Source organism: Daucus carota, chromosome 5, assembly GCF_001625215.2.
Source record: "Daucus carota subsp. sativus chromosome 5, DH1 v3.0, whole genome shotgun sequence".
Classification (NCBI taxonomy): Eukaryota; Viridiplantae; Streptophyta; class Magnoliopsida; order Apiales; family Apiaceae; genus Daucus; species Daucus carota.
In genome coordinates, this window is record NC_030385.2 from 34,920,955 (window position 1) to 34,947,564 (window position 26,610).

Sequence of the window (26,610 nt, forward strand, 5' to 3'; positions counted from 1 at the left end):
AAGGTGTATATCAAAATAAAGAATAAAAAAAATTGATGACACGTTTTTTCTCAAATCAACCTTTATAAATTGAGACCAGACATCATAAAATTTAACGTAAGCGATTTTTTTTGCCTGTTTATAGTAAAAAAAATCGCTTACAGTAATGAGTGACGCCATGTGAGATGTTTTAAATAATGACAGAGATGAGTTATAGTCTTGGCGTGATATTGATGGATGAAAACGTAATATGTTTGTTGGTTATTATTTTACAATAACTGTTTTGTTAATCGGATATGTTTGTTATTTTTAATTTTTATATGATCTACTTTGTATACATGAAAAATTATTCATTTACTCGGTTCAAGCACCTATTAAGTGAAGGCTTGTATATAAAGTTTGTTGCAAGCAAGATAGTTATAGACCGATATTTAATGGATTTAAATCGATGTTTCTATGATCAAAAGAAATTGGAGGAGAGTGACTAGTGAGGAACCTGATTAATTTTTTTAATAAATACAACTAAAATTAAGACCCGTCATGTTTTAAATCGTCAATTACATGTAAAAATTTATTTTCATTTTTTCACTCCTGAATTATAGTCCAATTTTGCAATTTCATATATTAATATCAGTATTACATCGAGATGTTTATAATATAAAATTAATTTTATTCTACAAATATTAATTTTGAATCATAATATAATTTTTATAAGCCGCCACAAGTTTATTTTATTTTACATTTATTAATATTAAATCATTATATAATTTTTATAGGTTGCCGCAAACTAGTTTTATTAAAAAAAATATCAATCTTAATTATAAACATAGTTTTAAAAATGTTCGAACCTGCTCTTATCCACAAAGGTAGAACGTTGGTCTTCCGGTGTTCCAATGGCCAATTCTAACATAACACCTTCCCCCAATCCCATTATCTAGAAAACTAAAGTACTTGACTTACACTTTCATCAACACATGTACAATGGCTATTTCAATCTCCTCTTCAAGTGCTGCGCTTTACCAACTATCCAACCTTAAGCCTGTCTCACTCTCTCTGAGACCCACAGGTACAATCTTTCTAACACATCTTAAAAATTTATATTATTGAGATACATTTGCAACTAGTTTGTTTTGTTTATTTTCATATTAAATTGCTTATGCTTCTTTTATTTAGGGTATGTTTACTTGGTTTTCTTAGATTTTGAAGTAAAGGGTAAATCACCACTTTTAGAGACTTGTCTACTAACCTTGTTGTTGTTTTGCTATATTTTATGTATTTTTAAGGACCCAGTTGTGTGAAATGCAATTTGACATCTGGGGGTGTGAAATCTTGGACTGCTGCTGCCAATTATGTCAAAATTAAAGTGGGCACCGGAAAATTTGCCCGCAAAACTGTTTTGTCACAAAAGAGGTAAGTCAATTGATGGGAATTTTGGTACTTTTCAAATGCAGTAGCTGCGTTAAGGTAATTTTCGAGCATTTGTGAGATTTCGTGTGTTTGTATATCAGAACGGGAACCCTGAAGTGTGCGACTATGGAAGAGATTGAAGCTGAAAAATCTTTGATTGAGAAAAGTGTTGTGAGTCTACTAGCTATGTGTAGTAACTAGTTTATTTGTGTGGAAGTTGGCTTTTGTATGGAGCTATTATATCTAGCAGTTTTTAAATTGTTCAAAAGTAATGGCTAATTTGCGTTACTGATTATTACTCAGAAAGAAAGAATGGAAAAGACTATTGAAAATGTCAAAGCAAGTTTCAACTCTATTAGGACGGGACGTTCAAATCCAGATATGCTTGATAAGATCAAGGTATGAATCGAATTGCAAGATATCATGTTTTTTTATGTTATATAACACCTTCAAGGCTTCAACAATGGGATAATATATTAATACGTCCCTAAACTAATCCACTTTTATTCGACAGGTCCCTAAACAAAAGATTCCTCAAACCGGGTCATTTAACTTTTCCAAACGCTTGAATCTAGTCCTTCCGTTAAGTAGATATTAACAGAGTTAGAATCTTGCTGAAGTGGCGACACATCACCGGCTGAATCATGCTGACAAGGCGAAATTCACTCCCATCATTTTTCTCGCCCTCTCCAGCACTCTCCTCCCTCCCATCATCTTTCTCACTCTCTCCAGCACTCTCCTCTACTTCGTCACCATCAGAGGCATGATCAATATAAACATCTATTCTACCAGACTCAAGCCCATGTTTTTTCAGCTCCTCTATACCACTATCATCCCAGAGCAATTTACAATTAACACCATTAAACAAAAAACCACTCTTGTGCCAGTAAGTTTAAAGCCATTCAACTTCGAACGTATTTTCTAAGCATGAGAATAGATAACACATTCAACTTTTGATTGAAAAGATTCTCGACCTTACCTCCATCGTAGAATTTGATTCCACGCTGCTGCACGAACTTCCCCCCGTGATGAATGTACAACGTGACTTTGGGCTGCATATTTGTGAATAGATGGCGGGAATGTTTGTGAATAGTGCGTTTGTGTTTAAAACCCTAATTCCCTTTAATGGAACCCTAACCCTCGCTGTGAATAGAAAGAAATGAAAGAATCGGGTTGCATCTAAGGAGATAAACGTGTTTAGATACTCACGTGCAAGGCATGTGTTTTGTTTTTAAATTTTAATTTCAGTTTAATTTCATTTTTCTTTTAATGTATGTGCAATCAGCTGTTGATGTGGCGTCATGTCAGCGATAAATCAGCATTATTCGTCGCCACGTCAGCAAGTTTCTAACGTCCGTTAGAATCTACTTGACGGAATGACTTGATACAAAATTTTGAAAAGTTAAAAGACCCGGTTTGAGGAATCTTTAGTTCAGGGACCTATCGAATAAAAGTGGAATAGTTTAAGGACGTTTCGATTTATTTTCCCCTTCAACAATTGAAAGCTGATACTTGTGCTGCAGTTCATATTTTTATCCTTCTTGCAGAATGTTGATGTAACTTATTATCTGTTCATAGTATATGAAGAACGCTAGGAAAAATGAACATTTTCATGTTCTGTGCCAAGTTTTATTCAAGTTATAGTATGATTTTTCTGAACGACTTTGTTGATATTAAAACTTTGTTACTCTGTCCATAAGATTTCCTACTTGCATGTCGATACAACTCGAAATAATCTTGCATGACACTAATGATAATATATGTTATATACATGCTGCGACTCCATTTTAATCGTAACATGACTTCACTTTCTCTCTGTTTTTACTATATACAGTTTTCCGGTTAATTAGTTGGTTGTACTTGAAAAAGGGCTGTTTTCTTTTCCATGACCATTTTTAACTTGTGTGTCTACATGTCTATCATTCCTTTTATACTCGATAACATGTTAGTGAACAGTTAGCTATTGGCTTAAGTGGCTTCTGCTATGCCTGACAAAAAGAAATTATCAAAATTTTCCGGTGTTTTTGACTTGTTGCTCACCTTCTCTCTCTTTTCGTCTATGTATATAGGTAGAGTACTACGGAACTCCTACTAGCTTAAAGAGCATAGCTCAAATCAGTACTCCTGATTCGAGTTCTCTCCTGGTAAATCCTTATGACAAATCCAGGTATATGTTTTGGGTAACAAAAATATGAGAATTAATATATGAATTATATCTTGTATAGAACATTAGTGACTATGACTTTTGCTGATTTTGTATTCATATGTTTGCTGGACATATTGAGTAGGCTTAGGTACAGTATTAGCAGAAGTACATTGTATAATTTATTATATGCCCGAGGAATTTGTATATTGCCGACTGTTGCCTGCCTTTGCTAAAGCTGTTCACTTAAAGCAATTAGTGTTATGAGTCATCTGTTGTTGCGAAATTATTGTTTCTTCCTCACTTATCTTGCTGTTATACACTATCTGGGAAATCAATTAATTTTTCGACTAAACTCTTTTCAGCTTAAAGGATATCGAGAAGGCGATTGTTAATTCTGATCTCGGTATAACTCCAAACAATGATGGAGACGTGATACGGTTGTCTATCCCTCAACTGACAGCTGATAGAAGAAAGGTACAACAGATGTACCCTTTTCTATACAATCAACCTTTCTTGTAATGAAGCTGAATTCTCAGCACTTTCAGTTCTAGTTTTTTCTCGTTAATTTGTCGGAGCATCCTTTGTATAATAAGCTGATGTGGTGTCTGAATATTTCTTCTGTCTTCCTGTCTATCTCTGTGTGTTTATGTGTGTATATATATGTATGTGTGGAAATACATATATATTTATTCAAAATATTTCTATTGACCTGTAACAACACACTTGATAAATATCGAGTATATTAATTTCCCATCCCTTTTGGGGAAGTCTTGAAATTCGCACTCTCTGTTACTTTATCCAGTAACTTTAACTTGAACATCTCTTTCTTCAATTTAATCCTCGCATCCCTCCCTTTAAAATGAAAGATGACTCTAAAATATGAAGGTGTCTCATATCACAGAGTTGAAATATTGTTTCACTCTTTGGCTTTAAACTTTTGTCTCATGATATAAACAGTTTTTTCAAGATGTGTTAGACTGAATTCTGGTGGCATTTCTTGGAAATGAGGCATTCCTCTTAAGTATTAATTCCCCACGGTTGCTATGTAGCTTTGATTTGATTGTGCTTTATTGTTTGTTTTATGCAGGAGTTGTCAAAAATTGTTGCAAAACAGGCTGAGGAGGGCAAGGTAAATTTTTATTCCCTAGGTGGTTTGAATGATCATAACTATTTCACTTTTCGTAGTTCTTTTGACTTCCATCTTCCAATTTAGAGTTCATAACTAGTAGAGTGTAGTTCAGATTTATTTTGTGTCAGCTGTTGAGGATTATTGAATATCTTGTATTGGGATACAATACTTAAATGCCAGTTCTTATTCTTAATGTGTGGGAGTTCCTTGTCTTGCATCTATCTGTAAGAATATGTTATTCACAATTTGGGTTGCGTATTTGCCTGTTTACATCAGAGTCATTGTTTAGTACAAGAGAAAGAGAGAAAAATGCAGATTTATTACTCAAGCTCTGGGCCTGACCGCTAGAGTAGGATATGTAATTTTGTTAAAGGGCACATGATAAACTGATACTTTTAAGGTGTGGACAAATAATCATACTAAGTAACTAACAATGTCTAATTTTCTCTTGTCAAATAGTTACCTTGCATACTTGATCCTTCTGAGAATGCAGCTTGTATCACTAAAATAAGCTAAATAAGCCTCTGTGAATATATATGGGCGGGGTTTGTTGTCATAGTTCAGACATGGGTTATTATTAGCATTAGCTATGATATTTTAAAGGCATGGACAAAGAATCATCCTAAGTACTCCCTCGATCCCAATTTAGATGAGCTTTTTGCTCATTTCGCACATATTAAGAAGTATTAAATGATTGTTTTCTCCCATCTTTGCCCATATTTATTGTTTTGACTTTCTATAGTATTAGTTAGATGATACATTGGAAATGATAAATAAGAAAGGGTAAGAATGGAAGATTGTTGATAAATGTGCATTGAAAAGCGAGAGGCTCAACTATTTCAGGATGCATTTTTTTCTCAAAAGGATCATCTAATTTGGGATGGAGGGAGTAATTAACAATCATACATATATTTAAATATGTAAGTTTCGATACAATATAATAACAAAATACTTAACACAACTTTGGTAACACTTTTCTATGCACTACATTTGATATGTATGACAAATATATACAATGCGAAAATTTGTAACCTTCAATTTATATCACGGTCACTTTAATCCGGTGACACCGTTTTTTTATATCATATAAATAATCACTACAACCCGGTGACTCGGTCCTTAACTTGGACTACCTTTGTGTCTATAATAAATTATGAGAATACCGGGAATATGAGGGAACCCCTAACCTAGTGACTGGTCCCTAATTCTTACAACCTTACTGTCCATAATAATTTAAATTATAAGAATATTAGTGACTTGGTCCCTAATGGCCTAATTCATACAACCTTGGAGCCATAAGAAATTATGAGAATATAGAGGATATGCGGGAACCTTGTTTAACCTGAATTTTGCTACCATCTCAAGTTACAAGCTCTTCTTAGGAATTTCTATATAATCCCAACACAAATCAATTAATAAATCAGGGATTCGAAATTACTTACTATGGTACAATATACAAATTTGATTGTCAGGTTTTTGGTGAAGCACATGATTTTATTATTTTTATTATTTTTTGACTTTAGACCTTCTATAATGAACTTAAAGGGCAAAACAACGCAACTAGTTAAATACAAAAGTCTATCACGCTCTTTAATAAAAAGTAAACTATTTTACTTCCATAAATCAAAAGAGAACAATAATTTGTCAAAATAAACTATCATTAATATTTCTTGTGATTGTATTAGAAAGAAATGATTAATCTACCTTGATTTCTATCAAATTCTAATATTCTGTTATTGTTCTTTTATTATTGTTCTAATTATTATAAATATGTGGGATATTACAATTTCTTTCTCATCAAGTCATATACTCTATTTTAAGTATCAACTCCTGTGTTTTGATTTGTGTAGGTGGCACTAAGGAATATAAGAAGAGATGCCATTAAATCCTATGATAAACTTGAAAAGGTTTAAGACTAATTACCTTTTTCCTTTTCCCTTTCCCCTCTAGTATCTTCTCATGATTTTTTTTTCTATCTATAGGAGAAAAAGCTCTCAGAAGATAATGTGAAGGACTTATCAAGTGATTTACAGGTTTCTAAACCTTATAAGATTTTAATCAGTTTTTACTTCTCTCTTTGATTGTTTAGCAATGTCGAGGTTTTCTGCGATCCCGTATTAATCTGTTCTCCTTGTGCATGACTTCTTGTTTTCTTAGTTTTCTGATGTTATATTGTTCATCTACAGAAAGTGATTGATGAATATATTAAGAAAGTCGATTCCATCTTCAAGCAGAAAGAGAAGGTATTATTGATTACATAAAATAAAACTTGTGTTTTAAATACACTGCAAGTTGAAACAAAAATCAGCTTATTTCTTTTGTTATTAATATGGTGACTAAGGCTTTTCAGATGGCTCTCTTCTTTCTCTGAGGCCCTGCCCATATACTCATTTAGTGGTGATAGATGCACCATCGTTTAAGTTAATAGCTTTGAGAATTTAAGATTCAGCTGATTGTTAGGACGTTAACTGGCAAAATTATCAGACTAAGGATCCACAAGAAGTATTATATAATAACTAAACTATTGTGATGTGATGAGAGGGTGTTTGATACTTTGAACAAGACTAGTACTTCTAACCTATTTACAGAAAATCAAAATTTCTGCATCCACAACTCCTTTAAGCTTCACTGAACATAATAAATGATGATTATTTTAACCATGTCTAAAATTACGGCAACACGGCCCCCCCCCCCCCCCCCCCCCCCCCTCCCCCCCCTTTTTTTTTTGTCTGATAATGCATATATTTAACTGTGTTTTACTTGTGGTTTCCAGGAACTAATGACAGTTTAGAAGCATTTCCAGAGTTGTAAATGAGTGATACCTCTGCTCGAAGATAGTCATTGACAGGTTACATTTGAATCATACTGCTAGCTCTGCTGTTTTTTATAATTCCTGGCATGTTGATTTTCAGCCAGGTTTTTTGGGTGGATATTGTAAATTGAACAATGATATCAGTTTTCCACTTTATACATTAATGGGCCTTTACTTTGGTCCATGGAAGAGGATTTATTGTAAGAGACGGGCTTTCTTTGTTATCTTAGTGAAAGAGGAATACTAGCTAATGTGGGTTTTAAGTTCAGGACTTCGTTATGGTACTGAAGAGAGATACCAGCTTATAGGGCTTTTACTTGGGTCCATGGAAGTGGCGTTGAGTTTTAAAATTTTAGGTTGATAAAAGTCCTGTTATTTATTTGTATATGAATATGTTCACAGTTTTGAGATCGGTCCAAAAATACTAGTATATTGGCATATATCAACTAACTTGTATCTATAAAGATTTCAAATATTCTTTATCTAACATCGGATGTGGGAAGTTGCCGGAAGTCTAGCTAGGCTCCCTTGGACCTATATTGGAAGGCCTTAATCCTTAAGTTCATCGAGAACTCTTTACAGGCTTGTTGTGGAGCTTATGTGAGGTTGTTACGATCGTCATAACTTGACTCTGATACTAGTTGTCCGGTCTGTTAAGCGAGTCCTAACTGATATTGGGGGTGTTTGGAAGTTAGCTTTTTGAGATAAAATTAGCTTTTTGGATCAAATTAGATGTTTGACCAAATGAAAAAGCTAATGTTGGTGTTTGGTAGTTAGCTTATTGAAATAGCTTTTTGGATCCAAAAAGCTAATTTTGAAAAAGCTACTAGGAGGAGCTTTTTCAATTAGATGATTGGCAATGTGTCTGAGTAAAGTACAAACAGCTAATTCAATCAGCTATTTACCAAACACTTTCTTCCAAAACAGCTAATTTCAATCAGCTAGTCAAAACAGCTAATTCAATCAGCTACAGCTAACTCCCAAACAGGGCCATTGTCCGTTTAGGCTGAGCCACATAAATTTGTTTTTGAATCAAAAGACCTCGTTCTAGTGTTGTCTACTTGTTTATCCGCATCTCCCATTCACAGAAGTGAGCCAAATCTGCAACACACTTTCATGATAAAAAAATACTCCAAATTCTAGTATAAAAGCGCCTCTATGAGCACTCCAACGGACTTCCTCGTGTTTATGTATAATTTGTCAACCCATTTCCCCAGCTACTTCATACTTTATATTATCCATCAAATAAACACCAAACACTCTCATTTTTCTTTTATTATTCACTTTGATTTTAATAATGAAATAGCTAGTCAACCTGTGCGGCATGGTGGGAGGGAAAGAAATTAAACTAGCAATATTGTAGTAGTCAATATTTTATGATTCTTATTTAGTAAGAAATAACTTCGCCCAGTTTATTTAGAGATCAGATCAACTGATCAAGAGGTCTCAGAGAAAAAAGAAATAAGTTAACAAAATAATAGAAAGGCACTAATAACTGAATACGGACAACGTTAATTTTTATAAAAAAATTAAGTTAGATTCTTTCATCACGTCAGTAAAATATACATGCTTAATTTAAAATTCACGCTAGAAATTGTAAATTAGTCATGCACATGCATTGAACTGCCAAGTTGTATTTTGATACCACTTACAGATAGATGGGTGATGCTTCTGGCTTCAGCAGACTAAACAAGCTCAATTATGAAGTTCATAATATTAGAGTAATCATAATTACATATTTCCTACTTTCAGAATCAGTATTAAACTGATCCGGTTAGGTATAGAAAAAATTCCACTGAACCGGATTATATACATAATATATTTTTTATTATTTTGTTCACTATTTAGTTTTTGAAACTTCTAAGGCCGAAATAATACTTGAGAATGCCTAAATCCCTAATAGTGAAAGATTTATCAAGAAAGACTTTGATATCAGATACAAGCAAAAAAATCATTGCTAGTTAAAAGTATATCAGCAACGTACACGAAATGCAATGATATAAAAGAACCAGATTGCTGCAGAATGAAAAGAGAATAGCATCGCTAAACTTAAATCTTAAAATAGTTATCACTTCTAGTCAATTGTTTTACTTTAAATAAAAAATATTTTTTTTAAGTTTCCTAAACAACCCCATAATATATTATTTATAATTTTAGAGTTAAGTTCTATGTAGTCCACATATTTACTGTAGTACCGTAAACCACGTATGTTCTGCAATTATAGAATGGTATAAAAACATTGCAAAATGTATGAAACCTGTTATTTTATGAAATACATTCTATAAATATCACTATTTCATGAAAAATATTGAAAATCATTTATGTTCGACAAGTAGAACACATATGTTCTGTAATATGTTAATATGTTCTACAAACTTAACATGTTTTGCAGAATAATGTGTTTTTCACTATTTAACTTGTAAAATGTTTAGGATTGTCAAAATTTTTAACAAAATAATGATGTTTATAGAACATGATTTCCAAAATAGGGTTAACTATCAAGTTAGTCACTAAAGTGGGCTTAATGTATCAAGTTGGTCACTAAACTCTAAACGGTATCAAGATGGTCACTAAAGTGGCCATAAATATCAAACAAGTACCTTGAAATATAAGATCAAACAATAAAAATATTATTTATAAAGTTTTACACATTATTTTTAAATGTTACCACAACCAACTAAAAGGTTATGACTTCTAGTATTTTAAAATAATATATTTATATTTTATCAAGTTTATTTATTATTTATATTTTATTTTATAGTTATTTTTTTGTTTTAATTAAAAATAAATAATAAATAAACTTTATAAAATCTAAATATATTATCATAAATATTAGAAGTCATAACCTTTTACTTAGTTTTGGTAACATTCAAAAATAATGTGTAAAACTTTATAAATAATATTTTTACTGCTTGATCTTATATTTCAAGTTACTTGTTTGATATTTATGGCCACTTCAGTGACCATCTTGATACCGTTTTGAGTTCAGTGACCAATTTGATACATTAAGCCCACTTCAGTGACCAACTAGATAATTAACCCTTGCAAAATAACATATTTTGCAATGTTTTTATGCCTATCTGTAGTTGCAGAACATACGTGATCTACGTTACTACCGTAAATATGTGGACTACATGGAACTTTGTTCTATAATTTTAATATAGTAATCAAAATTTATGTTATATTTTTTAAAAAAAAAATTATATCACACCCTCCCTCTTCTAAAAACCAGTGATTAATCATGATTAGTCACCTAAATGATTAAATATCCGATTATTCAATTAATCATCTGATTAATTTCCGATTAATCCTTGTTTTGAGACTTCACCGATTAAATCTGATTCCCGCTTTTTACAACACTGCTCCCTCCTTTTCAAATTACATGCCTTTTCAGTTTTCTATAAGTCAAATTAACCATTATTTTATTAAATATTTAAAAATATTTATTTATTATACTAACTTATACTTTATCTTATTCTAACGTAAATATGATTTCATTTATTTTTATACTCTTTGTTCCAGTAGGTTCTTTAAGTTAATTTTTGGCATGTATTTTGCGACTTCTATAAAGTATAATTTCATATTTTTTTAAAATATTTTTTCCCGAATAAAAGTTTGACGTTTACACTTTTATTTTTACAAAAATGTTGTAATGAAAATATATTTTATAGGAGTTTCAAAGTATGTGCAAATAGTAACGTAAACAATCACATGAAATAGGGAGAGTACAGTTTATAAAATTTAAATTGTTTTCTTCGCAAGAAACAAATAATTTGAATATGCTTGCCTTTTTTTATAGTACTGCAACAAAGATCAGAAAAATGACTGTATTACTCCCTCCTTCTCAATAGTCCGACTTTTGACTAGTTAAATTGATTACTCCCTCCGTCCCAGTCATTTGTATACAAATGGCTGGGACACGGAGACCAAGAAATTGTGTAAGAAATGAGTAAAGTTAGATGAAAAGTGGGTATAGTGGTGGGACCCATTTATATTTAATGATATATTTGAGATAGTGGAGGAAATTAGTGGGTGTAATAGTGTTTATATTATTATAAAATGGAGATAGTGGAAGAAAGTAGTTGGTGTAATGATTTTTTATATTATAAAAATTTACTACTTTTGGAATGTATACAATTGATGGGACGTTCCAAAAAAGAAACTGTATACAATTCATCGGGACGGAGGTAGTATACTATTTTCGTCAAAAAGGAAATATCGCCGTACTATTTCAGAAACCAATTAAGTGTCTCCATTTTTTAAGTGTCCCAATTTAGATTCCCGATAGTCGAACCCAGCAAACATATAAATTTTGTCGGCATCCTCTCTTATCTCCAGTATACATAGCGATGCTTCGTCACCTGCAGCAAACAATAACAATGTACTCCTCCACTAGTACAAAAACAATGAGTCCTTCTCATTCCACGTCTTCTTTACTTGCTGAATTCATTTCACCAACTTTCACAAGCCCGCCGCTTTTATTTCATCCGCAGAAGCTTTTTTGCAATATTCGTGACCTCGCTTTCTCAGGTAATATATATTTTCTCGTCATGATGTTCAATATTTTTACAGTTGCATCGTATACATTTTCGACAACCATAATACAAATTACATATACTTTTAGCGCTGAATTTATTTCACAAAAATAGGATTTATTTTGGGAATTTCAAAGAGTATTAAGTATTTAACAATTTTTGTTTACAGAATTCAAACAATATAAACACCTACAATTTTTTTGAAAGTTAAATTATTTATTTCTGAAAAATGAGATAAGCTAAACGGACACCGGATAAATTTGATGGAGCTTAATATATTCTCCTTTTATACTGGTGAATTGTATATTGTTTATTTTGGAACATAGGGATGGAAAATAAAATATAGTTTCATAAATTAATTTTAATTTTGTCTTTGAGTAAATTTCAAAGTTGTAGTCAAAACTTACACCGATTTTCAAAAAGTTGGCCAGAGTTCCAAATTCTCAAAAAAATGGTCAAATTTTGTCTCCGCTTTTTAAAAGTGTCCCTTAAATATCACTAACGGGAGCCACATTTTTGAAAAGCGGACCAAAGTTTGGCCACTTTTCTGAGAATTGGAACTCATTTTTACCCTTATGTGGTTACTCCGTTAGTGACATTTAACGAGAGCCACATTTTTAAAAAATGGGATCAAAATTTGGCCACGTTTCTGAAAATTTGGAACTTTGGCCAACTTTTTGAAAAGTATGCCAACTTTGGCCACAACTTTGAAATTTACTCTTTTTCTTTTTCTCTGAATGAAATTTAATGACTAAATTTTATTAAGAAATAAAAAAAAAATGAAACTATATTTTATATGTATTCAAAAAACAGAAATTCAGAAATTAAAAAAATTAAATTTATTTTATTTACCAGAGGTACGTAGCATGAATTTAGTTGGTGAGAATAAATGTGAGATCACCGTATAATTAACTTATCATTCCAGATTTATGTGGTTATTTGTCTACAGTTGATTCGGTTAACGGTCAAGACAAACGAGTGAAACTGAGATACAGTGCACAATGCAGTGCAGTTTCAAGATCTCACACCGCTACAGGTAATTCAAAGCATTAATCCAAATTGCCGTTTCTCACAACAATGTTAATTGCAGCCTGATAACTTATCAAGATTATTTTCATTAATGTTTGATTGTGTGTGTGCTCGCAATTACTCAGATGTCGAAAAGAATTTATCTTCTGTAATATACTGGCAAGAGATTCTCGAATCCCACAAGCAAGAAGAAGATACTAAGGTAGTCTAGAAACTAAAATCGCGTAAATCACTTGTTGTCTAGTTGTTAATTTATTGTACTGACAGTTATTTTTGTTTTCAAATATATTTTACATGCATAAAATTTTTCTCTTACTTTTTTGAAGATAAGGGAATTCACCAAATTAATTCGAGAAATATTCAACTCCATGGACGATGGAGATATAAATGTTTCTGCTTATGACACTGCCTGGGTTGCTCTTGTGGAGGATATAAATAAAACTGGAATTCCTCAGTTTCCTTCAAGCCTCCAATGGATTGCGGACAATCAGCTCCCTGACGGTTCCTGGGGAGACAAAAATGTGTTTTTAGCTTATGAGCGAATACTCTGTACGCTGGCATGTGTTGTTGCACTAAGAACATGGAATATTCATCCGCAAAACATGGAGAGAGGTGATTAATTAAGGAGATCAAGTTTTGTTTGATTAATATGTTCATGTGTTAATGGATTAATTAAGTAGTTTGTTAATTAGTTCATTATTGTTGTTTGCAGGATTGTTGTTTATCAGAGAAAACATAAATAAGCTTGAAGATGATGAGATGGAGCATATGACCATAGGGTTTGAAGTAGCATTTCCTTCCCTTGTCGAAATTGCAGAGACTTTGAACATTAAAGTAATTTCCAAGGATTTGCCGATAATTCAAGCAATTTATGCACAGAGAGATCTGAAACTCTCAAAGTACGTCTTATCTCCAAGTAAAGTTTGATACTCCCTCCGTTCCAATAGAATTCTCTTGTTTGATTTTTTGTGGTTAAATTGACCAAATTTTGATTAAAAATTTATATATACTATTAAATAATTAAAAAAATACAAAAAAAATATTATTAGAATCTAAATCTATTCTGCTTTAAAATGTATTTTTTTTTAATTTTCATTGTCATGTAAGAATAATTATTAATTACCGGTCAAAATTTGATCAATATGACCACAAAAATTCAAACAAGATAAAAGAACCGCCAGACTGACAGAGGATTATCTTTAGATTCAGAGATAGTAATTATGTTTGTGTCGCAGGATACCCAAGGACATAGTGCATAAAATGCCCACGACAATGCTTTTCAGCTTGGAAGGAATGGCAGGAATGGAGTGGGAAAAGTTACTGAAATTACAATGTGAAGATGGATCATTTTTATCTTCACCTTCCTCTACAGCCTATGCACTCATGCAGACTAAAGATAAAAATTGTTTCAGTTATCTTAGCAAAGTAATTCAGAGATTCGACGGGGGAGGTAACTAAAATATAGTCTATATGTGTAAAAATCAATGTCAAACTGTCAGTTTCTATTTGATCCTCGGCTAATCTTGAACAAATTATTAAATGTTTTTTCCCCGGGTACTTGGAAGTTCTAGTTCCCCGTTATGTTTGTGTGTCTGATATCCAAATTTGTACTTCCATCGCTAGTTCAGTTCCAAATGCTTACCCCGTGGACATGTTTGAGCACTGTTGGGCTGTCGACCGACTAGAGCGCCTGGGTGTCTCTCGATACTTCAAGTATGAGATTAAAGACTGTATGGACTATGTTTACAGGTATATGTAATTTGACAATGAAATGATTTTAGCTGGAGCTAGATTTTGATTAACATAATGGTCCGTTTGGGAACCTATGGATTTTATTTGAAATTCTGAATTTGAACAAATAACCTGTTTGGGAATATGGATTTGGATTTCATTTAAAATCTTAGACATTCAAATATTAGTATAAACCTGAGGATTTGAAATGCCAACTCATATCTCGTCATTAGAAATGAAATGCACATTTTCAAACGCCCTCTAAAGGAAAATGTACTATAATTTTGCATGAATAGTTGAATACTATCAGTCTATACCTAATTGACACTTACAATATATGAATCTTTCAGATACTGGACAAGCAAAGGAATCTGCTGGGGCAGAAATATAAACATAGCTGATATTGACGACACTTCTATGGCCTTTCGGCTTCTAAGATTGCATGGTTACAATGTTTCTCAAGGTTAGTCACTGCTCTGTTGAATTTATGAATAACTAATTAAAATGTAAATGTGGTGACAAAACGAGAGTATTTTCAACACGCTTTTGTTGTAACTCAGATGTATTTAGGAATTTCGAGAGCAAAGGGGAGTTTTTTGCCTGGGCGGGACAGTCTAACCAGGCGGTCACCGGAATGCTTGATCTGTTAAAAGCTTCTCAGGTTATGCTCCCGGGAGAAAATGTACTTGAGGATGCCAAAACATTTTCATATGAATTTTTAAGACGAAAACAAGCCAACAATCAGCTCCTAGATAAATGGATTATAATGAAGGATTTACCAGGCGAGGTATGTATGTGATGCTCAAATTTGAATCTGGAGTTCATTAATTTTAAAGTTAAGATCGATATTGTAACTGAATTCCAATTCTCAAAATGACAAAAGTGCAAATCTGAGTCCTATCTATTTTTGGGCTATCGCACATCAAATAAACAGGTTGAATATGCGCTAGATATACCATGGTATGCCAGTTTACCTCGGTTAGAAACATGTTTTTACTTGGATCAATACGGCGGTGAAGATGATGTTTGGATCGGAAAGACTTTGTATAGGTATACATGATATCTCACACACTGATAAACTCTGAAGACATCTGATTCAAGTAATGCTTTTAACTGTTATTTATTTGTTCCAGGATGCCCCGTGTTAACAATAACATCTATCTGGAGCTTGCAAAATTGGATTATGCCAAATGCCAAACAATTCATCAGCTAGAGTGGAGCCATATGAAAGAGTAATGCTTATTACTCTGTTTTAATATTTTTACACTATCTTAATCCGTTTTAAATTTAATTGTCGACTACAGATTAAAGCCTTGTTATAATCTTTAGGTGGTGTGCCCGTAGCAACCTAGATAAGCTGGGATTGAGCGAGAATAGCCTTCTGCTGTCGTATTATTTGGCAGCATCCAGTTTATTTGAGCCGGAAGTGTCAAACCTGAGATATGCCTGGGCTAAAACAGACGCTCTGGTTGAGACAATTAGATCGTACTTTGGTAACCTTGAGAGGTCGGTTGAGCAAAGGAAAGCCTTTGCCCAAGAATTCGAGAACACTTCTGAAAATTCCTACTTTGCCAATCATGGAAGGTAACAATCTAGTTAGACTGTGCCCTAAAACAATTATAATATTTTTACAGGGCAACTCAACGGAAAAAATTGACTGATAATTATGATGCAGGTATTCGATAGAGAAAAAGCTCCTTGGGACACTAGTAGCAACTTTAAAGCAGCTTATCCTGGATGCAAAGAGCGCACATGGAATTGATATCTATCCCCAGCTCCATCAGGCAGTGAGTCTAGAAACTCTCCATCTCTACTCGGATATTAATTTGTAAATATGTTCATCCATATCAATATGATTTGTGCTGAAATTGATGTAATTTTGTTATAGTGGACAATGTGGTTGCTAAAATGGCAAGAAGAAGGCGATGTGGACAAAGCCAAAGCACAACTCCTGGAACAGACGATTAACATATGTGCAGGCCGCATATTATCAAACGAGATCTTGTCACATCCGCACTACAAAACTCTTTCTACCATCACCAATCGGCTCTGCCATCAGCTTAGTATTTTCCGAAAGGTAACTAAATATAAATATCATGCATAACATGCCTAACCTCAGCCTCAAGTGTGTGCCTACTGATTGTATTTTTGGAACAGGTGCAGAATGAAAAAAGCCGCGATACGAGCAGAGGAGGCATCACAACCATGGAAATAGAATCCGACATGCGAGAACTGGTGCGGTTAGTGTTCTGTAACTCAGAGGACAGTCTACATCCGGAGTTGAAGCATATATTTTTCATGGTAGCGAGGACTTTCTACTACACTGCTTATTGTGATGTTGACACTGTCAATGGTCACATTAACAAAGTACTGCTTGGCAGTACCAGGATGTAATAGAGGAACAAACATACTTATTTAAAGCAATGTGTATTACTACCGACAATGATCTGTATTACTATTAAGTTATTTAGCAGAATTGTTTGCTATCAATTCTCTGCGTGTTTCGATCATCTCAAATCTGTGACTTATGACCGAACATGATTTAACATGATAGAGTGGGAGTTTAAAATGTTTGGTTGGATATAATAATAAAAATAAAAATGATTTATAGGTAATTATTATAAAAAATGATATTTTAAAGAATTAAGTTAATGAAAATAACTCAAACTAACTTATGACTATAAGTTTATTCAAAATAAAAAAAACTTTTGACTTTAATTAGTTTATAGCGTATATTTAACTTTTGCAAACAAACATTTTTCAAATTAAAATTGGATTAACTTAAAAACTAGATTTTAAAACCAGACAAACACGCTAACCGTAAAAGTGATTAGAGAGAAGCTCCAACAGGAATGCTAATTGAAATTGTGGGATGTCAATGACATCTTGCCATGTGATTACTAAAATATTTTTAATAATCACATTCATGAAAACATATTATGAATAAAAGATGTCGATTATTGAAGTGTTTTTTGAAAATAAATATTAGAATTGATATGGAAGTGACAAGATATAAAAAACGATTTTTCATTTTATGACAAAATTGACGCCCTTAAACAATACTGTACCAATCATCGAGGTGCCACGGTGATATGGACTGAGTTAGGAGAGCCGTGATATGTCTCAGCACAAGAATGAGAGAGGACATGACATCCAGGAGTCGTATTCTTGGAGGCGTACTTGTTCTCTTAAATTGTCGTAATAAATTACGTAATGACTTTTTGCATGTAAACTTGATACATGTTGCCTAATCGCTAATCCCGACCAGAGAAGATAGGGTTCCGACCATTTGTTAGTTGAGGGTAATTATTTCATGACAATACTTAAGCAAGTCGTTATAACAGAATCCATAGGTACGGGGCCTGACTTATGTCAACTCAATGAGTCTCCTTATTTAGCGCCGTACTATGTGAACAAATAGTACTCCCTCCGTCCTCCGTGAGTTATATACATCATGATGGGAACGGAGCACTAATTTTAATGCTCCCGTAAAATATAATTCTATAACTTATTTTTTAAGATTTTTTTCTTTTCGGAATAAAAGTTCTGAACAAAAGTTTGAATGTTATACTTTTATTCAGAAAAAGAAAAATTTTAAAAATAAGTTATTGAACTATATTTTATAAGAGCATTGAAGTGCGTGTCGAGCAGTGAAAAAGAAACGTATAGAATTAAATGGGACAGAGGGAATATACATTTATACCGCCGTGACGATATTTTATAAATATGAAATTTAATTATTCATAAAGAAATAACAAATATTGATATTTTTATATCAAATATAAGGTCAAACATATCAAATCAATATTATAAAAATATTATAAAATAATGGCGGAATTAAAGGAGGCTAGGGGATCTACAACTACCCCTGACTTCGAAAAAACAATATATATATTTTAATAGCCTTGTTGAATTATGGATGTCAACATTTTTTTAAAAATATTCAATAAAAATTAATAAGGAACTTACTTTGTAAAACAATATTAAAACATATAAAGAATAATATTTAACAAAAAATGAATAAAAAGTAATGATTTTACAAATTAAAACAAATATTATAAAATTAATCTTTAACTACAGTCTACCCAAACTCACATGGTATGCTTAGCGGGAAACAAAAGAAAAAAAACTCACATGGTGTGTGATGTGTTTAGAGCATCTCCAACCATACAAACCTCTTGACTAAAAATTGAGTTGTCATTCCAAATATAAAAAATTTAGCCAACCTGTTGAAAAAAGTATACTCCAACCACGTAAACCTGTTGTCTATAATTTTAACCATAGGATGGTTATATTTGTCGAACCTCTACAGGTCTGTAAGAAATCTGTAGGATGATTGCACATCATTTATTACCATATTAAACTGATATATTCTATTTTAACAAACTAAAATATTAATAACATTCTATTTTTAAATTATAGCCAACCAATATTAGCCAATACCATTGAAGTACAATATCTTACAGGTTCAGCAAATTTTACATAATGTCTTACAGGTTCAATTTAATCAACGATTATAGCCAACGCCGTTGGAGATGCTCTTACAGATTACAGAATTTACGGTTATTTCTGTATTTACTCAATATTCTATATTCAGATCATCTGCTTTTCAATTTTTAAGACATGATAGATTATCCTTTTATTATTATCCTTTTTTTACATGAATTTCTTGATTCTTGAATAAATTGTTAGTATTTTAACCTTTTTATATTATTTGTAATTTGTATAACGAAAGTGTTGATTAGTGGGGGTCCTCAAAAATTAGAGTTTGAAGGGTATCTTTTTGATACACCACTTCACTATACTCAATAACTACACAACTTGATCTCACAGATGTAAGATGGAAGCTGCCCAGTACACTCTAAGAATCAACCAACAAGAAAAGTAATTCTGAAGAGTAATACTGAATATTAATAGGAACCTAGAAAAGATACAGAGAGCATAGAGATATTCATAATTCAAGCTAAGATCTACTTTTCTCTTTCCTAGTACATATATCCTTAGGCAAATGCAAATGCTAATTAAATGTAACCGAAATGAAATGCAATTAGTGACAGCCTGACATGTGTCCTTCATTCCAACCGTTAGAAAATCAGCCTCGCATTCCTCCCACCTGCTTTCCCACTCACTGTTTGTTGCTCAGGTCTGCCAGCTCAGCTTTGTTTTTTTCCATTTCTTGCATGTTTTCTTTTATTAGGCCTCCTTCCATTGACTTTTCCTTGCTCATCTTGTCCTGATATTCTGTGATTGTATCAATACTTCCCCCATTAAGGGATCCTTGACCCCAAGGATCAAATTGAGGGTATTGCTGCATTATCATTGTAGCTGATTCCCATGTAGCTTCTTCGACAGGAAGACCTTCCCATTGCACCAACCATTGTACTTCTGCAGCCTTGTTTTTCTTAACACTACGAAGTTGTAATACATTTGCAGGGCTTTTGGGTTGCATTGGCGGGGAGGGTTCGTAAATGACTGGCAGAGACATGTCCATTCTCGTTGGAGGTGGTCCAAAATGAGGTTTCAGCAAAGAGACATGAAAGGTAGGGTGGATCTTTGAAGAGGGAGGAAGCTGTAAAGTATAAGCAACAGCGCCTACTTTCTTGAGCACTAAGTAGGGACCAAAGAATTTGGCTGCCAGTTTAGGTGCTGTCCGGGCTGCTACAGAGACTTGATGGTATGGACGGAGCTTAAGATACACCCAATCCCCTACTGCAAAGTCACGTTCCGACCTTCTCTGATCTGCAAATTGCTTCATTCGATTCTGGGCCCGCTCCAAATTGTGCTTCAACATAGCAATAGTTTGGTCCTTGAGAAATAAGCTCCTGTCCACTACATCCAAGTTGCTTGAGCCTGCCAGATAAGGGCGATGAATTGGGGGAGGCTGATTATAAACCACCTCGAACGGAGTTGTCTTGGTAGCAGTGTGGAAGCTGGTATTATACAAAAATTCAGCTAATGCCAGCCACTTAAACCAATCCGTAGGCTTTTCATGGCACATGCACCGTAAGTAAGATTCCACACAACGATTGAGTACCTCGGACTGACCATCAGTCTGTGGGTGATATGCCGTAGACATCTTATGTTGAACACCTTGGAGCCGCATAAATTCTTTCCAAAAGTGGCTTATAAAAACCTTGTCACGATCAGAAATAATACTCTTGGGAAATCCATGAATCTTGTAAACAAAATCCAAGTAACATTGGGCGACGGTGAGGGCAGAAAATGGGTGAGACAGAGCCATGAAGTGTGCATATTTACTCAATCGATCAATTACTACCATAATAACATCCTTCCCTTTAGATTTAGGGAGACCCTCAATAAAGTCCATTGTAACTTCCTCCCAAACAGCAGTAGGAATGGGAAGTGGCTGTAAAAGACCAGGATAAGCAGCCCTATCATACTTACATTTCTGACAAACAAGGCAGTTTTTGATGAAGTTGGACACAGATGTCTTGATGTTATGCCAAAAGAAAAGAATTTTCTTCAACGTAACAGTAATGCCAGAGTGACCCCCCTGTGAAGAATTATGCATCCACTGCATAATCATAGTTTTTATAGAGTCATCATTCCCAACCATTAATTTTCCCTTGCGCGTAAGCAGACCTTGTTCCCATCGGTACTGAGGGTGTGAGGTTGGATTGGCCTGTAGATCCTGTACTAATTGCAATAAAGTCGGATCTGTCTCCCAGTGCTTCTTTAAGTCATTCAAAAGAGTCGAATGAACAGAGGAAACTGCCATGGTTAGTAGTTGGGACCCCGGAATGCGGGATAGAGCATCTGTAGCTCGATTCTCCTTACCAGCCTTGTACTCAATAACAAAATCGAGACCAGCGAGTTTTGATAACCACCTGTGTTGAAAGGGAGTAGACATCTTTTGATCAAGCAAATACTTCAGACTTCTCTGATCAGTCCGGATAACAAATTGATGGACAGACAAATAGTGTTGCCACTTTTTAACAGCAAAAACAATAGCTAGTAACTCCCTCTTATAAGCCGATAGTAAGGCGTTTCTGTCCGAAAAAGCCTTGCTAATATAAGCGATTGGATGTGAATTTTGCATGAGTACTGCTCCCATACTCGTGCCAGATGCATCAGTCTCAATGCAAAACGGTTTGGAGAAATCTGGTAAGGCCAATACCGGAGGATTGGTCATACGTTGCTTCAACAAATCAAAGGCAGCATGTGCTTCCGTAGTCCACTGGAAAGCATCTTTCTTCAATAGAGCAGTGAGTGGCCTGCAAATATGGCCATAACCTTGAATAAATCGACGGTAATAACCCGTCAAACCCAAGAAACCACGAAGGTGTTTGCTATTTTTCGGAATTGGCCAATCAAGTACAGCTTGAATCTTATCCTTTTCTGTGTGTACACCGGCCCTTGTAATCACATGTCCTAAGTAGTGTATCTCTGCAACCCCAAATGAACACTTCTTAAGGTTGGCCCGTAAAGAGTTAGCAGCCATTAGTTGCAGGACCATGCGAAGATGTTGCAAGTGTGCCTCCTTGTCAGGACTATAGATTAAAATGTCATCGAAAAAGACGAGAACCCCTTTGCGTAGTAGTGGCTGAAAAACATGGTTCATAACAGCTTGAAAGGTCGAAGGTGCGTTCGTTAAGCCGAAAGGCATCACCAAATATTCAAAATGACCGAAGTGGGTCTTAAAAGCTGTTTTGTAGACTTCCTGTGGATCCATGCGAATTTGATGGTACCCGGATTTGAGGTCAATCTTCGAAAAAAATTGGGTACTATAAAGCTCATCCAATAGCTCTTCGATGATTGGGATTGGAAACTTATCCTTGATGGTAGCTTTATTTAAGTTGCGGTAATCTACACACATCCGCCAACCTCCGTCTTTCTTCTTAACCAACACAACTGGTGCTGCAAATGGACTATTGCTGGGACGGATAACCCCTTGATCGAGTAATTCTTTTACCATTTCTTCAATTACATCCTTCTGCAGTGTGGGGTATCGATAAGCTCTCATATTAATGGCGTTGGTGCCTTCCTGAAGCGGGATTTTATGATCAAACCCTTTTCTAGCCGGGGGCAATCCACAAGATGGAGTAAACACTTCCTGAAATTCATCCAACACAAGTTGTATATCGGCATCAGTGCTCTGTCGGCCCTCTGTATCAATATCTGGAGAGTGATTATGTATGGCAGATAATTGGGGAGAGTAGTCCACGTCCAGCGGAATTAGTTGTAACATTGAGAGCTCCCCTGAATCATGCACCAGTTTATTCAGTTTTTGAGATGGGATGGTATTCCACTTCTTAGCCTGGATGCCCCGCAATCTTACTTTCTGGCCATGATAAGTAAATTGCATCGTTAGTGCTGAGAAGTCCCAAAGTACCGGACCCAGTTGTGAGAACCAGTGAATGCCAAGCACAAGATCACTGCCACTTAGCGGTAGCAAGAGTACATCTGCATTAAACTCCACGCCTTGCATTTTCCATTTGAAGTCACGAATGATTTTGTTGCAAATTAATTGGCCCCCATCCGCCACTTTTACTCCCATAGGAGTAATCTCTTCAATGGGACAGTCCGACCTTAAAGCCTTGGCCGAGTCAATGAAATTGTGGGTGCTGCCACTATCCAAGAGTAAGTGCAACCCTCTCTTGCCATGATGACCTGTTACGCGCATAGTCTGGTAAGTGGAGACCCCATCCAGAGCTTGCAAAGAAATTTGAGCACATTGATTGTCCGGTGCTGCAGTTTCAGCAACCTCTAATGTGGGTTCAATTTCTGGAGCTTCTTCCTCCTCAACCTCCAAGTGAAAGAGCTAAGGCTTTTTTCCTTTACATTTATGACCTGGAGTGTACCTTTCATCACACCAAAAACAGATATTCTTCGCCCTCTTGTCATTGAATTCAGCCGGTGTTAATGTGCGCCTATTAGTGTTTGTGGTTGTAGTAGTAGGCTGATGGGTTGAAGTGTTGGCTTTGGGTGGAGGGGTATATTGTTTGTTGTATTGAGGCGTAGGTAGGAGGGGTGGTTTGTGGGAGTTTTTGGTTTTCTTTGCAGAAAGAGAGGCCTCTTGAAGTTTTGCCAGGCATAAGGCTTGTTGTATAGATTTAGAAGCAAACATCCGGACTGACAGCTGAATATCATCTTCTAAGCCTCCCAGGTAGCAGCTGAGTAAATACTCCTCTGGTAGGTTTAAGCGACTAGTAAGGGCATCAAAAGTGTCATGATAATCCTGTACCGAACCCACTTGCTTCAGGGCTTTAAGATCAGCCATGGGATCATCATAAATATCACCAAATCGCACAGTAAGAGCCTCGACATACTTATCCCAACCCGGTAACACATTGTTGCACCTCTTAGCCAGGGTCTGGTGCCAAAGTAAGGCCTTCCCCTCTAAGTGGATTGCTGCGAGTTTCACCCTTTGTGGATCTGCAATCTCATCCAATTGAAAAAACTGATTACATTTGTAAATCCACGAACGCAACTCAGTCCCATCAAATTTGGGAAACTCAATCTTAGTCATACGAGAAGAAAAGCTGTTGTTTCTGCCTCGAAACCCTTGAGGGGTCTGCGTATTCTCACTGTCACCTTCAGGCCCTGCATTAGCAGACCCACGTCCCTCGTTTGCAACGAGTTTAGAAACTTGCATAGATAAGCCTAATAACAGTTCATTTAACTCTGCTATAGACTTTGCATTTTGCTCAATATTCAGATTGTTATTGTTACAAGTTTGAATCAAGCGTTGGTTTTGTGCCTCAAAGAGAGAGTTGAGATTTACCTCAATCCGCCGGAAATCTGTGCGTTCTGTTTCCTCATCTGATACGGCGCCAGAGCGAGTGTTCTTGCCTTGTGCCATGAGTCCAAGGAAGTGCTGGCTTGATACCAATGATACACCACTTCACTATATTCAATAACTACACAACTTGATCTCACAGATGTAAGATGGAAGCTGCCCAGTACACTCTAAGAATCAACCAACAAGAAAAGTAATTCTGAAGAGTAATACTGAATATTAATAGGAACCCAGAAAAGATACAGAGAGCATAGAGATATTCATAATTCAAGCTAAGATCTACTTTTCTCTTTCCTAGTACATATATCCTTAGGCAAATGCAAATGCTAATTAAATGTAACCGAAATGAAATGCAATTAGTGACAGCCTGACATGTGTCCTTCATTCCAACCGTTAGAAAATCAGCCTCGCATTCCTCCCACCTGCTTTCCCACTCACTGTTTGTTGCTCAGGTCTGCCAGCTCAGCTTTGTTTTTTTCCATTTCTTGCATGTTTTCTTTTATTAGGCCTCCTTCCATTGACTTTTCCTTGCTCATCTTGTCCTGATATTCTGTGATTGTATCACTTTTACACATATCGTTTGATCTCTAAATTGATGTGGGAAGTCTTTACTAATTAGAAAGATAGTTTAGATTTTTTCGTTGGTTCTGAATTATTGAATTGCAGTAATCTAGTTTGTACTCTCAAATAAGTTTAAATATATACAAGGAGTGTCATGAAATTGCAGTTATTAGTTGTTGTTGTTGGGTTTTCGATAATAGAGTATTGTTATTTTTTAATTTGAGTTAAAATTAATTTAGTTCATCTATTTGTGTTATTTTTATTAGGTTAATTATTGTTTTAACATCGGATCTGTTAACTTTAACAGTTAACTAGACGAGAGATGGTCAAATGGGTGCATATCGAAGCGCTTCTTAAACTTTCGGATGCGTATTGGAAAGAAATATCATTTGAGATCAAATCGAAAAAACGTTTAAATTTCTGGGATGCAAAATATTAATTACTCAAATACTTACCGCATAGAATTCATCTCGAGGGTTATTTTAGATTTTAAAACTATCATTTAAACATAAAATTAAGGATTTGAGTATACAAGTTTATTCATTGAATAGGAATTATTTGATAGAATTTCGTTAAAATTATTTTCTGTTGAATTTAATCCGCTGAATTGGACAAATTTTCTTGTATTAAAAGTTACAGGTGGTTATCACACTACTTGATTCTCTTTAGTCCCTCAAGCTAGAAAATTATAAAACAATTTGCTTATGGGGCAGGGGAACAAAATCAGAATACAAAGGGTGAGTTTCCCTAATTAAGTTGAAAGAAGTTATTTTTTTTAAATAAAAATGTGAATAATAAATGATATATAATTATGTTTAGATTCATAAGTTATTGTGGGCTATAAGTTATTTAAACGTGTAAACAATTCTAGAATGTTTAATGATTTAAAAAATAAAATATTAAAGTATCTTTATTGGGGTTTGACTAAAATGATTGTGAATATAATATAATATATCACAAATAACTGACAAGAGTAACGCTCTATAAAAATTGATTATTTTTATATAATTTTTATTCTTTTTATTGTGTGTATAAGTTATTTTTAGCCAAGAATTGAAAGAAATGCTCTTCCTAAATTAAAAAGAAGATAAAAAAATTAGAAACCATAAAGGAAAACCTTTAGCACAGTAATTCCGCTTCTGTAGACAACAACCCCGACAACAAAAACATCGATTTACTTTATAATTTTACAAGATTTTGATTTTCGACTTTAATTAGCCACAAATTATTGATTTGAATTTCAGTTGGGTTTGGGATTTATATGTGGATTTGTTTGTCCACAACCTCATTCTACAAAATTAGCTGATCGGTCAAGATCGACCCATGACGATATATTAATTTTAGCTCAAATAATTGTACGTTAGTGTTGAAAACCAATAATTAATCACCTCATTCAAGAATTTAGACCTAGTTGTAGTATAAAAGAAACCTAAGCAACTCAAAGTCTAGTCGTAATTCTTAAGTACTGGCTAGCTAGCATGCATTCAAGCTAGGTTCCAAAATTTCATGAATACTTCAGAA

General features: G+C 34.4%; 2 protein-coding genes across 2 annotated transcripts; both read left to right on the plus strand.

The window, feature by feature from the left end:
* Window positions 1-833: 833 nt before the first annotated feature.
* On the plus strand, window positions 834-7,741 carry LOC108223872 (ribosome-recycling factor, chloroplastic). The gene is made up of 11 exons (XM_017398325.2): window positions 834-1,045; window positions 1,263-1,389; window positions 1,488-1,557; window positions 1,690-1,785; window positions 3,456-3,553; window positions 3,895-4,006; window positions 4,620-4,661; window positions 6,512-6,568; window positions 6,644-6,694; window positions 6,848-6,904; window positions 7,435-7,741. The coding sequence occupies exons 1-11, from the start codon at window positions 961-963 to the stop codon at window positions 7,450-7,452; spliced, it is 813 nt and encodes a 270-aa protein (XP_017253814.1). The 5' UTR covers window positions 834-960; the 3' UTR covers window positions 7,453-7,741.
* A 5,424-nt stretch (window positions 7,742-13,165) lies between these two features.
* LOC108221652 (ent-copalyl diphosphate synthase, chloroplastic) lies at window positions 13,166-17,279 on the plus strand. The gene is made up of 13 exons (XM_017395516.2): window positions 13,166-13,239; window positions 13,364-13,649; window positions 13,750-13,936; window positions 14,273-14,487; window positions 14,666-14,786; window positions 15,119-15,231; window positions 15,329-15,555; window positions 15,703-15,818; window positions 15,902-16,000; window positions 16,098-16,352; window positions 16,444-16,555; window positions 16,657-16,845; window positions 16,926-17,279. Exons 2-13 carry the CDS (start codon window positions 13,406-13,408, stop codon window positions 17,160-17,162), a joined length of 2,115 nt encoding a protein of 704 aa, XP_017251005.2. The 5' UTR covers window positions 13,166-13,239; window positions 13,364-13,405; the 3' UTR covers window positions 17,163-17,279.
* Window positions 17,280-26,610: the final 9,331 nt, after the last annotated feature.